Genomic DNA, 14,455 nt, shown 5'->3' with positions numbered 1-14,455 from the left:
GCATCTTAAAACAGAATCTTGGAGAAACGAATGTGCTGTCTAAAGGAATGAAACTCAAATAGGCCACGCTCAAGAATTAGGAGGAGAAACTATGTTGGCCAGAGAACATTTCCAGAAAAAACAACCCCCCACCTCCCCCAAACAAATGAACTGACAGAAAACCAACAAACAGGCTAAACTAAAATATAAACAACAACAAAGCCACACCGAGAATCACAGGCAGGCAGTCACCTCTTCTGCTTGGGGATAGAACTGACAGTTCTACAAACACAGAGAGAGAGAGAGATAAAGGATTTCAAAGTACGGGAGTGACTTTTGTTTTTTCATTTAATGCCAGGTTTCAACGAAGAAAGAGTATGTTTGTCACCGGCACACATTTGTTACGCTTAGAACCCACCCAGATGTCTTCACAGGCTCTGTCGGGAGTGGAGGGGAGGGGTCCCCCACCGCTTCGTAGCAAAGCCGCTTCTGGAACCACCCTTCGCTGGGAGTATGGAGCTGCCCGCTCAGGGCCATCACTTCTTTTTGAACACCTGACGGCACACCTGGTCACAGCACGTCAGCTCCTGCAACATCAGAAAGTGGGTGAGTGACGAGCAAGCTGGGTCTTCCTTCTGCCCTGCTGCTGGCCTTCTTGTCATCTGTGATTTGGGGGCAAAGAGGGGGTGGGCAACTGTAATAAAGAGGACGCTTATTCTGGGCAAAGTGTATCTCATGGATCCAATCAGCTGGCAAGTCCTGATTTGATTTTGACCCTTGAATTGAGCTTGAGCAAGTATAAAAACCAAACATTTGAAGAAATTACCCTCTTGGGCGGGATCTCTCCTACTTTCATGACTAAAGCAACATCACCTCATTTTTAGAGGGCAGCAAAGCCATGAAGAAGAGAAGGATCTAGAAGGGAGAAGCATTTGGAAGGTGAGGGCCTAGGAAGATGCTCGCTGGTGATCCGTGTGGCTCAGGCCTGTGGGCTTTGTGGCCTTGGGAGATGAGGACGTTGGTTGGTCTGGGCCCAGGCAGTGAAAGGGTATGGGCTGCAGACAAGATGCTGTTTTTCATCCGGACAGAGGGGGCCCTCGAGCCTTATCTGTAACTCATGATCCTTTAAGGGAGGAGAGAAAAACACGAGTGTGGGGAGCGCCCTGAAATCATTGCAGTTGGCGGCGGATCCCTTGTCTTCACCGCAGGGACCGCTGGGTATTGCACTACAATTAAAAAGATCCATCATCCAGGCCGGAGCACGCAGGGAAAACCTCCGATGGAAAAACACAGCGCATGCCTCCCATCTGTCATCCATCAGCTGGCATTGCCTCTGGAATAAAGACCTCAGGTGAGGCCAGGCTGGCTCTGAAGGGCACATGGTGACCTGAATACTGACATTGGGGCCAGGCACCTGCCCGACTCCACAGATAAATGAATGAATGAAGTGCCATTAGTTGAACGAGCCATTTATTTAACAAATGAGTGACTGACTGAATGCATGGAGGCGTGAAGCATTTTTCACTGTTTGAATGTTTGACCCATACATGCCTTGAAGATTGAAGAATAAAAAATTAAGCTACCTACACAGATATACAATAACTCAAGGATATCAGCCATACTACCTACTGCACTGCCTTCGTACCGAATAACCTAAAATAGTTTGGCATCCAGCAGACACAGCTTATGATGGGAGGCCAATGCCTGGGGCCTACAAGCAGAGCATGGGCCCAGCTGCCCCCTGTCCGTTCCACCTGCACCCCAACCTCTCTTTTCCAGGCTCCCATAACTGCGGGGAGGCCCGGTCCCACCCTCTCTGGGGACATCTTAATTCTGGGCCTTGCATTTCTCTCCAGCTGCTCTCTGCAGGTGCCCTGCCTTTCTCTATGGATCTCAGCTCCCTAGCTCAGTATTTTGGATGTTCATTTTAACGGCAGCCATTCACAGGCATGGCCGTATAGATTTCTTCCTGGAGACCCCTGAGCCAGACAGGAATGGCTTTCTGACTCTCTGACCACCCGCGTTTGGCTGGAGCTCAGAGCAGGGGAGGAGGGCAGGGCTGTTTTTCTTGTCAAGGTTCCTGGCTGGCTGAACACAGGCGTCTCCTGTGAGCACAGAGGCAGGGAGCTGAGCAGAGCAGGGACTTACCAGGATCAGCTTGTCCCCTTCCACCCACTGCTTCCAGCCGCGGTTCTCCTTCTCCCCCTTCTGCACGCACACGAGGACGTTGCCTTCCCAGGTGATCAGCGACTGCAATGACACGTTCCAGCAGATCAACGGTGTGGCCTTGACTGGGACCCGACAAACGCCAACCTGCGGCTGCAGTCCCGACGCTGTGCCCAGGCTCCCGCCTGGCTGCTGGGCAGAGCCCTCAGCCCCGGCCAAGACCTTCCAGGCTCATTTACACACACACACACACACACACACACACACACATACACACACACACACCTGCCATTCCAGCCAAACCGACTCGCCTCGCCATGGCTGGTTTGCCCTCTTTTAAGGGTTTCTACTCTTCCATCTTATCCTATGGGACAGACAGCATTCCAAACCAGAAGGGGGAAAGACGATGAATGTGACTGTGTCACGATGTAACATTTCTAAAAAGGGAAGATACCTCAGCGTCTACAGATGGATAACAAACTGGGAAAAATAACTGTAACACGTGTCAGACAAAAGACCTGCGTCCCTTCTCTATAAGGCGCTCCCATAAACCAGTAAGAAAAAGGTCATTGACCTGATAGGAAACTCAACTAAAGACGCCGACCCACAGCTCACATTTTGGGTGGGGAACGCATTGGGCCTGGCCCTGCCACGGCATTGGGCGTGTGTTGATGAAATGTTTGACCCAGTAGAGAAGGCTAGTTTTGAAGTCCCTAACTCTGTGCTGCCCTCGGAGGATATTATAAATATCCAGATGGCCCTGGGCAGAAAAATGGTTCCCTCCCCTGGTGACACAAGGGGAAAAAAACACACACAGCCCTAGCAGATGGCTTTTAAACATAAGGAAAGACAACCAACTTCACTCACCATAAGAGAAATGCAAATGAAGGCTTTTTTTTTTTTTTTTTTTTTTTATACCATTCACCTCACAGCCAAAGATGAAAGAGGGATAACACCCTGCAGAGGGGCAGGCACCACCTCTGAGGCTGACAGGCTCCCCCACCCCCAGTCGCCCTTCAGCTGAAGGGTTCCAGTCCAGTCACAGGAAGGAGGTAGTGGGAGGGCACCTGCCTGTGCTGTGATTCTTTTGGGAACAGCCCATTGTGGGAGGCTGGGCAAAGTCTTCTCAGCCCCTACCGGTGAGGGCGAGGGCGAGGTGAGAGTGAATGTCAGCCCCAACTGTTTGCTGTGGGCAAGCAGAGACAAAAAGTTGGAAAGGGAATTATCTCTCTCTTTTTCTCTCTCTTTTCTCTCTCCCTCCCTCCCTCCCTCCCTCCCTCCCTCCCTCCCTCTCTCTCTCTCTCTCTCTCTCTCTCTCCTCCCTGCAGGGCTAAGAACTGACCCTGGGGAGGGTGGGGTCTGAGGGGAAGGAAAGCGGGTGTTAACGCAGGGAATCGTCTGAGTCACAAAGGGCTGAAAGGACTCCATTACTTCAGGAAGAGGAGTTCTCTGCCATCCATGGCGATGCCGGAACAGGTCAGAGAGAACAGGCCTCTTTCTCCACCAAAATGCAAAGGCCAGGGGGCATGAGTCATTTTCAGCCGACATTCTGAGCCAGTTCTCCTATGAACTCGGGTATCTGACGCCTCGGCCTTCCAGCCACACCGTTCAGAAATGCCCGGTTGATCCATCAGCCTCTCGCAGGGGCTGCCCCAGGGCTCGGACGCTGAGGCTCTCAGGGGCTGAGTCCACCCTGATGGAAGCATCTCCAAAGTGCTTTTCACTGCTGACTTCTTAGCGAGGGCACTAGCTATGAGTCAGCCTCGGCGTGATGGCCGAGAGGATCGGTGCTGCAGGGCAGCGTGAGAAATAAAGCGTGTCCCGCTCCCGTGGCTAGGAGGTCAGCAGCAAAGAACGGTGACAGCCTTCCCTTCCAGTCCCAGGGAGTGACAGAGCTCGTGGCCCTCGACTTGGGGAAGCGCTGAAACCTCCAGCTTTGAAAGAGCTTCGGAAACAAGAGAGGAGGGGGACCCCGGGGAGCCTGGGTGCCTGGCAAAGGAGGAAGGGGGGGGGGAGGGACCTGGCACCCTGAGGAGCTGCCTCTGCTGGGGGTGATAACATGGGTCCCTGGGGACAGGATGCCCAGTTCACCTACCAGCTCGGGAGCCAGGGCAGAGGTCCCGGTGGCTGCATTGGCACAGATGGGGTGGGTGCCATGAATAGTCAAGCTGCCCACCCTCACACAAACTACACGGGCACGGACAGTGAGCAGCCACTGGCAATCATACCAAATGACCCACCAGAACCCCTTTCCTGGACTGTGTGGCCCCGGGGGTCCTTATCGGATGTGAAGGTTGGGGTGGGAGAATTCTTTAATTCGACTGAGATGGACTTTCTCCCTCATTCCTGCTTGTGGGGGCTGACCAGGTGTAACTGAATTTGGAAAACCAAAGACAGGCACACATGGAGTGTGAGTATGAACACGGCCACCATCGGTCACCAGGCTGGAGGAGAGGGGACCGGCTGTCACCCCTGGCTTGTCCACCTCCACCCGCTGTGCGCCCTCCCTCCTCCTCGCTGCTTCTCCTCTCCGCCTTATTTACAAACTGCTGCTCTGGGCAAGGGCTGGCCTCCTGTGCTTAGAGACAACACGTGAACCCTCTGCTCACTTTCAGAATCCTCCCTGTACCCACGCCCCTCAGGCACCTGGCAGTCTGGCCTTTGGAAGCCTGGGGATTGACTCCATTAGGTCCTGGGAGTTAGGGTGACCTTGACACAGAGCCAGAGATGTGTCCCAGACTTCTGGGACTGGACTGGGACTGGAGGACCCCGACTTCACTCAGTACGCTGAGTGTTTTGTTCGCTATACACTTCATTCTTCTTTAAAAACACCCCCCCCACAAAAACAAACAAACAAACAAACAAACAACAACAACAAAAAAACGGTGGGGTTCATCTACAATGGAGAACAATGGAAAAATTTCATATGAAAACCTATGAATTTTCAACATCTGTGAATGTGAGGCATCCGTCCCCGTGGCAATGTATAGCTGGGGCGGAGCAGGCTGCTCCTCGGAAGAAGCTGCACCGCTCAGCTCACAGGGCGGAGTGCTCCCTGCAACATCCCACCGGGCCCTCTTCTCACTGCCCGCCAGCCCAGGCCCCCCCTGGAGAGGCCGCATCCTTCCATCGCTCCTTTGCGCAGCAGCTCAGTGCAGAAGCTAGTGTGCCCCTTCCTCCCTAAAATAAGGTTGCTCGGTGCCAGCGTCATTGAGTCCGCTCCGGTCCCCCTTTCCAGGTTGTTTCTGTCCCTTGCCCTTGATGAGGCAGGATTGCCAGCCCCTTCGGAGCGCGCGTGTGAAAACTGCCTGCCCCGCCCAGTACCTTAACGACCCGGTTGTCCAGGCCCTTGGTGTGCTCCTCAAACTCCACGCCCACGGTGAAGTCCAGGTCGTAGTTGCGGAACGTGCTGTTGGTTTTCGTCTTGAAGTTGTCGCCGTCCTGCTGGATGATCTTGGTCTGGGTCAGGCGCACTGCGATCTTGCGGGTGGCGAAGTCGATGTCTGTGGGCAAAGGGAGTCGTGGACAACTCAGTCAATGGGTTGGGAGCCCTGGTGGCAGGGGGAGGTCGCAGGCAGGGTCATGCCTGTGCTGCAACTTTCCAGTATGCATACACACACACACACCTCCATCTCAGCAGCTCCATTCTACTTATTTGACATATTGGGTTTCTTTTTTTAAATATATTTTATTAATTTTTTACAGAGATGAAGGGAGAGAGAGAGTCAGAAACATCGATGAGAGAGAAACATCCATCAGCTGCCTCCTGCACACCCCCCACTGGGGATGTGCCCGCACCCGCAACCAAGGTACATGCCCTTGACCGGAATGGAATCTGGGACCCTTCAGTCTGCAGGCTGACACTCTATCCACTGAGCCAAACTGGTTTTGGCGACATATTGGTTTTTTTTTTGAAGAGTTTGCTGAACATGAGATTTCATGTTTTAAAAGAAAAAGGACTGTTCAAAACTCACCAGCCTAGATCATAGGTAAAGGTGGAATTTGTTATTGTCTGCCAGCCCGGAAGGATACATATAAAACTTCCATTTTTAAAGCCGATTAGGCGCTTTCTTACTAGGGCTGTGCTCCCTCCCTCACCAGCTGTCAGGGTCCTCCACATACTGTAGACCAGGGGTCACCAACCTGCAGGGCCTCAGGGACCACCTGTGGTCTACGGACCACACCGGTTGGAGCCCGCTGCTCTGGACACTCAATAAACATTTGCTTCTAGATTTGCTTCATCGTTTTTTAAGGAAAAGATGGCCCTTTGTTTATATTCATATTATGAAGAATTTCAAACAAACCAAAGTAGAGAGGAGTGTATCAGGAACCTGATCCTCGTCACCCGGATTCCACAGTTTCCAAGATTTCGCTGCGTTTATTCCTGTACAGCTTTCCCTTTTCCTGATATTTTAATGGAATCTTACTCATCTCTGAGAGGCCATTGGGAAGTAAAAGGGAGCGTGCCCTTCCATGGAGAGCTGCATCTCCCAAGCTTTGCACGTTCCGGTAAAAAGCTAAGTGCTGCGCGCACCTCCTCGCTAACCTCTGGTTGTACATACACCCTCCTTCATGCCAAAAGGGCGCCGTGTTGGTGGAATCAGCCTAGAAACAGAGGACACGTCTGGAGCTGCTAAATGTGTTCCTTTGCTGTGATCCTCATTAAGCTCTTGGTCTCTAACCAAGTCATATTTGACCCCCTAGTATGCCTGTAAATTCTCCAGTAAAATGGGGGAAAGATGGCTTACCTCACAGTTATTTAATGTAAAAATTCACTTAAATAATGATAAAAATGCTTTACGCAGTGCCAAGGAGCTGTGGTTAACGCACACCGGCCTCCAAGCTTTGGCCTTTTCTGTTCCAGTCAGACCCAGTCTGGAGTGAATGTTTGGGCCACACTTCCACATCCACCTCCCCACGCTGCCCCAGGGCCCCGGGCTCTGGAGAGCAGTCGGATGGCGGCTGATCTGCTCACATGCACGGCCCTGGCCCGGCACATGGACATTCTGTCCGCTTCTTCGCTCCATGGTTTGGCTGGTGGGTAAATGCATCAGCCCTGCCTTGGCCCTCGGTGCTGAGGCCCATGCTGGGCCGCACCCTGCTGCTGGCACCACAGGTAGAACGGAAAAAAAACAACCAACCAACTAACCAACCAACCAACCAACTAACCAACCAACCACAGGCCGCATATTAACCAGATGAAACCAAGAAGGCGGCTCCTCCAGGCAGAATGACTTGGAGAGAACCGGGAATGACAGCGGAATTCAGGACCGAGGTGTCTGTCAGAGAGCAAGCCTGTTTCCATCCCCTGAGGTGGGCAGCAAGGCCCAGAGACGTTACATGGCAGGTTCTGAGCTGCTCAGCGGGGCCGGAGCTCCTGACAGTTTGCCTGCAAACACATCCCGGTATCATTCGCAACTAAGGCTTTCCCAGCAGAAAACATCGCTTGTCCTTGGCTGCTTAGAAAGGTGGGTCGCAGTGTAAAAATGCCTATTGCCGGGGGAACCAGCTTGTCCTGGAAAGAGCATCCCTCCTCAATCTTTCTGACCGGGGCCGGCGGAATCCTGTTACAGGCTCTATGCAAATGGGATCCAGTACCGCTTCTTCTCCGGATTGAAAAATGGCAGGGCCTCCTGGCTTCCCTTTAGCGTTTACACAGGCCAGTTAATCACGCCACCTCTGCTCCACTCCGGGGAAGGGGGCCGAACGCTCCGCTGGCAGGCGCGTGATGTTTCTAATCGAAAGGAGAGGTGTACCTGCAGCTGTAGAACACACACACACACACACACACACACACACTCACACACAGGTTACAAAAACGCTTCCCCTTTGTGCTCCGCAGAGAAAATTATTTTCCTGATACGGTATTCTAACACCAGGGCTATCGAGTATGTTTTATCTGCTTCTCTGGGTTAAAGGTAGCTCCGAGCCTGATTCACAGCCAGGTGAAATGAATTTCTACCTCAGGGGAGAAGGTCCAAAGGCAAGCCAGTCCTGAATAATATATATATATATATGCCTCGTAGCTGCTGCAGAAGGAAAAAAAACAAAAACCAGCACTGAAGTGACTTTATTAAAAGCATACTTTTCATAACTGCATTTTGAACAATGCAAGCCATAAAGGTGAAATATGGGCATGCTACTCCACATTAAAATGCTTTGTAATGCTATTGTGAAAAAAAGCTATGGAGTTGCAGGCACACAGGGCAGGCGCTCTTTGTCAATTAAAGAGCAGAGGTGCACCTGTACTCATCACGTGACCCCTGAGACCCATCCCCTGTGCCCCCCGTGCTGGGCTTCCAACCTGGGCTCCCTCATTCTCCAAGCATCAGCGCGTGTAGGCGACTGTGAGCAGCATGTGGAGGAGCGATCCTCTCCTTTCTTCCACGCCATTTCCTCCTCCATGTGACACATTCAGAGAGGACTTAGCCTGGACCCCTGCCAGCCTCCTCTCGCTCCTCAAGGACATTTCCAAGGAGGTTTCCCTGGCCGCAGAGGCAGCTGGAGAACTCCCCCTGCACCATCTTCCTCTCCACCTGTAGGCTACTCCTCCCCGCTGGGAAGGGGGTCAGGAGGGAGGTGCTGCTGGTACATACCAGGGAGGGACCAAACCTGTCTTCACCTGGGTCTCTTCCACCCCCAGCACGTTCCCTTTTGAAAGTGCAACCAGGTGCCATGTGCTTTACACAGAGACTTTGGCCATGACCTCATTGGCTTGTGAGCACCAGCAGGAATCCAAGTTTTGTGACGTCAAATCTTCCTTGGGTCATTAGGCAGTCTGTCTCTTTTCCTTCCTCTCTTCCTTCCTCTCTTCCTTCCTCCCTTCCTTCCTTCCTTCCTTCCTTCCTTCCTTCCTTCCTCCCTTCCTCCCTCCCTCCCTTTCTTCCATCTCCCTCCATTTCCCCCCTCCTTCTCTATCTTCCTTTTTTCCAGCCCATGGCACTGCCCTAGCCCAACCCACCATCATCACATTTTGCCTGAACAACACAACAGCCTGCTTCCAGCCTTGCTCTCCTGTGACTCATTCTTTATATTGTCACCATAGGGACCCTTCAAGAATATACATAAGGTAGGTTAAGTCTTCCCATCATGAGGCCTGGCCTGCCTCTGTGCACTGATCTTTCCTTGTTCACCACACTCCCAACACACCAGCCGTCACATGGCTCTCAAACACGCCCAGAGCCTTTGCCCGTGCTGTTCCCTGAGCCTGGAATAACACTTCTCAGCGCTTAAGCTTCGGCTTCGATGTCCCCTGGTCAGGCAGCCTTCCCTGACCACCCATCATTCTCCACCCCATCACTCCTTCTTGTTTTCTTTAAGCACTTACCACTACCTAAAACCATCTTCAACCTGAGGTTTTCAGCCCTTTCCATCCCACGGCACATCTAAATTCATTACTAAAATTCTGCAGCACACCAAAAAATTATATTTTTTGCTGATCTGACAAAAATATAGGTATACTTTATTGATTTACCAAAAAATAATAAAAATAGCAATTACCTCCCTTTTTTGCTGCAAAGTGACTTTAAAAAAAAATCAGGTGCCTATACTTGTACACAAACATTTCTGTTACAAAACAAACAAAACAATTAGACACAACCAGATCCAGTCGGAAGGAGGACCTCAGGACATGACACTTTTCTCAGGGTGAGTTTACCAGCTGCTTTTCTTTGTTGTCAAAAAAGAATCCTGGGCCTCAAGAAAGATCAGGGGAGGAGGTACTCTTGACCCTTGGCCCTCTTTCTTTGAACAATTAATGACTTCGATAATTTGGAGCAGACCCAAAGGTTGTCATGACGTGTCACTCTGCTGAGGCAGCAGCTGGGGAGGCCAGGTGTGGGGTGAGTCCCTGGGAGTCTCATTCCCTCCGGAACCGGCAGTCAGGCTCTCAGAGAAAGCCAACTCTCTGACACTGGCACTAACGCTAAGAAGGTGACGATTCTTTGGCAGGAAGAGGAGTTATACTTCATGGTGATTACTTATCTGTTCTTTGCTGAGATCTCCATATGTGTTCTCCCCAAATGCCAAGGGCCCCTTGCCCCCAAGCAGAAGGCAGGCAAGCTCCATGGACTTGTCAGCGTTGGAGAAACAGCCCTGCCCTGCAGGGTGGGTGTGGAGGAAATGGCACGGTTGTGCTGGGTTGCTTTCAGCAGGTGAAATTGTCAGGGTGGCCCTCCTCAGCTGCTTCCGGCTGAGACCCTCCAGACCTGTTTTTAGTCATCACTGGGGCATTCCCCCCCCCCCCCCCGCTCGTGGCCCCTGGGGCAGGTGGGGGGGGGGGGCTGGTGTCCTGTCTCCAGGGTGGGAAGTGACTCCAGCTAAAGCCCTTTTGCACGTGGCATCATGGCCTCAAGCTGGAGCAACTTCCCGGGCCCTGCCAACCCCGGGCTGTCAGCAGCTGGGTAAACGAGGCATCAAGCACACCCACCTTTGGGGTTTAACGAGTAAACTACCTACAGTTTTAATCTTAACCAGGAGAGTGGCAGCCTACTCCTCCTAAACTTCAGAAACTGGCACAAAAAGGTCCAACAAGCCCGGCTGGTGTGGCTCAGCGGTTGGGTGTCGACCCAGGAACCAATAGGTTGCTGGTTTGATTCCTGCTCAGGGCATATGCCCAGGTTGCAGGCTCAATTTCCAGGAGGCAGTTGATCAATGATGTTCCTCTCTCATTGATGTTTTTATCTTTCTATCTCTCTCACTTCCTTTCTTTCTAAAAACCAATAACACATATTTAAAAAAAGAAAGAAAGAAAAAGGTCCAACAGTTTCCTCATTAGCCTGAAATCTATGTAGATCTATGACGCTAAACTGGAAATTCTGACTGAAGCTGTGAGAGACAATAGGCATCTGATACCGAAGATACTAGGACAGAGCTACCCAAGGCATTCCCAGGGTGGAAGCCCCCTCCACGCGGAGGCCCCCCCCACGCGGAGCCCCCCCCCCCCCCCCACGCGGAGGCCCTCCCCTACGCGGAGGCTCACATTGATGCAGGGGAGTCCCCTGAAGGCTGTTTCTAGAGCGAGAACTGGCAGTGTGCCTCGCATCGATCCCTTCCGGAGAGGACAGAGGGTGGGGACAGGGTGGCTGGCCGCTCACCTTACACCTAGAGAAAGGGTTTCAGGGACCCACCCTGCAGAGCTGGAAACTAGACGGAGGCTGGATTTTATACTCAAAGTCACCGCAGCACTTTTCATTCTTTAAAGATGAGCAGAAACAGACACAAAGTTGCTTTCTGATTATATTTCCCCCCGAATCCGCTTGCTTGGTAGGCTGCTGAAACCTGGCAACCCACAAAAGGCCCCTGTTAACGTGCTTCCCGATGTTCCACGGCCGACATCATCGGGAGAAGCAGGCGACGCTGGTGCTATTTCCCCTGCGCGGCCGCTGAGGAAACCGGTGCTGAGAAGGTCAAGGTCAGAGAGAAAGCAGCTATGTGGGCCCCTCTGGCTCGCTTTCCTCCTCTGAAGCTCTTGTTCTGAGCTAAGCTCCAGACCATCTATTTACCCACAGATCGAATCAGAACTCAATTCCTTTTGCTCACTCAGGGCCCTAAAACCAGGTGCAACAGGGATAGGATTTTTGCCTCCTACCGCCTCTTCCAGATACAGGGTGTCCCTAAAAATGTATACACACTGTCCCAGCCGCTAGCTCAATTTTGAAAATGAAATGTATTTTAATAAACACCGCCTTTACCATTATTCAAAGTGTGTGTGTATCCATTTGTAGGGATGCCCTTTGTAGTGAGGTAAAATTCGGATCACCAGGAGGAAAAAAGCTACCCAGCATTGAAAATGTTTAATGTACACTTAGAAAGTTCTATACACTGTCCAACATGCCACAGCCCTCACTGTTCACACCCTGGGAATGTTCAGAAAGCTAGAAGTTAACTGCATACCCAAGAGACCATGATAATCGTTCTTGATGAGACTTCCCATCCCCATATCCACATCGTTGGGCCTCCGACCCCACCCGCGGCCACTGTTCTCCTGTTTGGTGTGGGCCAGTTCCAGCCAGGAGCTCCTCATGTGGAGGAGATGCTGCCGCGGCCACGGTGAGTCGGAGGCCGGTGCAGGAGGAAGTTGGGATGGGCAGCCAAAGCCTTTTGCTCAGTGCCCGGACCATGGCAGCTGCCCCGCAAAGTGAGCTCTCCTTTGGGGGGGCCGGCCTCCCTGGCTTCCAGGGGCTTCTGCCCACCCCACGAGAGATCCCACAAAAGATCCGCTCGGACACACACTGATTGAGCCCCTGGCGTGGAGGCTATTTTGGAAGTCAGAGAGCGGTACTGCCTGGGTGGACCTCTGTGTCCAAAGCCTTTCCTAGCATCTGCGGGCTTGCTTTCCTCTGGCCCTGAAAGGTTTGTTAGCCACGCCTATTCTCTTCCCGCGGCAAGACTGACGAAAGGGCAATGCAGGGTCACTGGCGGATAATATCGGGTCCAACCAGCTATTTAAGAGATGGCAGTCACAGGAACAAGAGCTACTGCATGATCCCCTTTCTGAAGTTTGGCTTTGCTCTTGTATGCACATGTATGTGTCTATGCACACATATGTGTGTGCCTGTGTGCCTGTGTGCCTGTGTATCCTCCATACAGTGCATTTTTTCTTTTTACCACATACTACTCTGACATTCTAGACACAATCTCAGTTACTACTATTCTAACTTGCAGAAGAGGACCCTGAGCCTCAGGGAATGTGTATGATGTGCCTGATGTTACATAGCTGGTAGGCCTGGAGTGAGACCTGCACTTAGACCTGTGAACTCCATAGTGGCACTGTCCGGAGGGCCAGACCACAGTCCTTCTGAAGTTGTCCTCCCTCTTCCACCCCCACTTCCACCCTCCCTCTTCCACCCTTCCTCTTCCAGCCCCCTTACCCAGTGCCTTCATGTAGCCTTCAAAGTTGTCATTGCTCTCCATCTCCCAGGTTCCATTCTGGTCCTTCGTCATGGTGCTGGCCTCTGGTTACTGCGGGTGTGTGGTGCACGGTGAGCGTCCAGGAGCAGGATGCAGGGAGAGCGCTGTGAAATGAGTCACTTTTATAGCCTCATGGGCTAGGTTTATGGTGCTGAAGATAACAGGTTCAAAGGTGATAAGCACAGCCCAGAGGAACTTTCTTTTCCTTTTCAAAGTTCAGAGGACTACAGGCAACTCATGCTCAAAGTCCTGGCCTGGGCCAGCATGCGTGTCCTGGTGACAGCCCCACACACCTGGCCCTGGGACAGCTCGTTTTTGGCTGGCTTGGCTCCCACAGAGCCCCCAACCCCTCACAGAACACTCCATTCAGCACGGGAAGAACACAAAGACCCAGCAGCCACCCACACGTGCACTACAGGCCACAGCCCCAAGGCCTCAAACGTGGAGTCTGTCAGCCACGTAAGCACTTTCTCTTCCCGCCTGGCTAATGAGCCAAGAGGGTGAGCACTCACACCTGTACTCCGTGCGGACCAGTGTGCGTTCTTCATCTTGTTTTATTTCACACGAGCTCTGAGTTATGTTTAGCGATCTCCATTTTACAGATGAGAACAGATCAAGGAGGTTAAATCACATGCCTAACGACAACCGGTGAGTGGCTGAGCTGGGACTCAAACCCAGGCCTGTCTGGCCCCAAAGCTCTTTCTTGAGCAGTGTGCGCAAGTCAGGTGGGAAAGGTCAGAGTTTGGTTTGGGAGCCTGATTCTCACTTGCTTTCTTCCCCAAGGGCCTCTATACAGCAGGGTCACTCAAAAAAGGTATGTTCTAGGACAGTGGTTGGCAAACTGTGGCTCGCGAGCCACATGCTGCTCTTTGGCCCCTTGAGTGTGGCTCTTCCACAAAATACCACGGCCTGGGCGAGTCTATTTTGAAGAAGTGATGCTAGAAGAAGTTTAAGTTTAAAAAATGTGGCTCTCAAAAGAAATTTCAATCGTTGTACTGTTGATATTTGGCTCTGTTGACTAATGCGTTTGCTGACCACTGTTCTAGGAGAACTCATCTTCTGAAAGCAAGCAGCTTAGGTTTATGGCCTAGGTTTGGGAGGGAGGCCAGATGGGGCAGTGGGACAGCTTCAAGACCCCAGGAGCAAGCTGAAGTTCACCTTGACCTACATGTGTGGGGCTGGGTGGGAGGGCACACTGACATTTGGGTAAAGACTCTTGGTTCAGTGCTGTTCTTCAAACTGACTGTCCCAGTGGGTCAGAAAATGGGTTGATTTATTGCTCTGCCACATGGTTCTGAGAGATGGGGTCTGATTAGGGGTCCCTACACTCTGAAAAAATGGGGGTGTAGGTTGAAGATGGGTAAACCATGAGTACTCCAAAGCAAGGCCAAGTTTGATG

At 52.0% G+C, this 14,455-nt stretch overlaps 1 protein-coding gene across 1 annotated transcript; it reads right to left on the bottom strand.

Moving 5' to 3' along the window:
* Nucleotides 1–309: 309 nt before the first annotated feature.
* Nucleotides 310–13,171, bottom strand: RBP2 (retinol binding protein 2). The gene is made up of 4 exons (XM_036431294.2): nucleotides 13,017–13,171; nucleotides 5,470–5,648; nucleotides 2,128–2,229; nucleotides 310–566 (listed from the first exon to the last, which is right to left on the bottom strand). Exons 1-4 carry the CDS (start codon nucleotides 13,087–13,089, stop codon nucleotides 516–518), a joined length of 405 nt encoding a protein of 134 aa, XP_036287187.1. The 5' UTR covers nucleotides 13,090–13,171; the 3' UTR covers nucleotides 310–515.
* Between the last annotated feature and the right edge of the window lie 1,284 nt (nucleotides 13,172–14,455).

This window comes from Pipistrellus kuhlii, unplaced genomic scaffold, assembly GCF_014108245.1.
Source record: "Pipistrellus kuhlii isolate mPipKuh1 unplaced genomic scaffold, mPipKuh1.p scaffold_m20_p_11, whole genome shotgun sequence".
NCBI classification, from domain to species: Eukaryota; Metazoa; Chordata; class Mammalia; order Chiroptera; family Vespertilionidae; genus Pipistrellus; species Pipistrellus kuhlii.
This window is presented reverse-complemented; position numbering and strand designations above follow the sequence as displayed.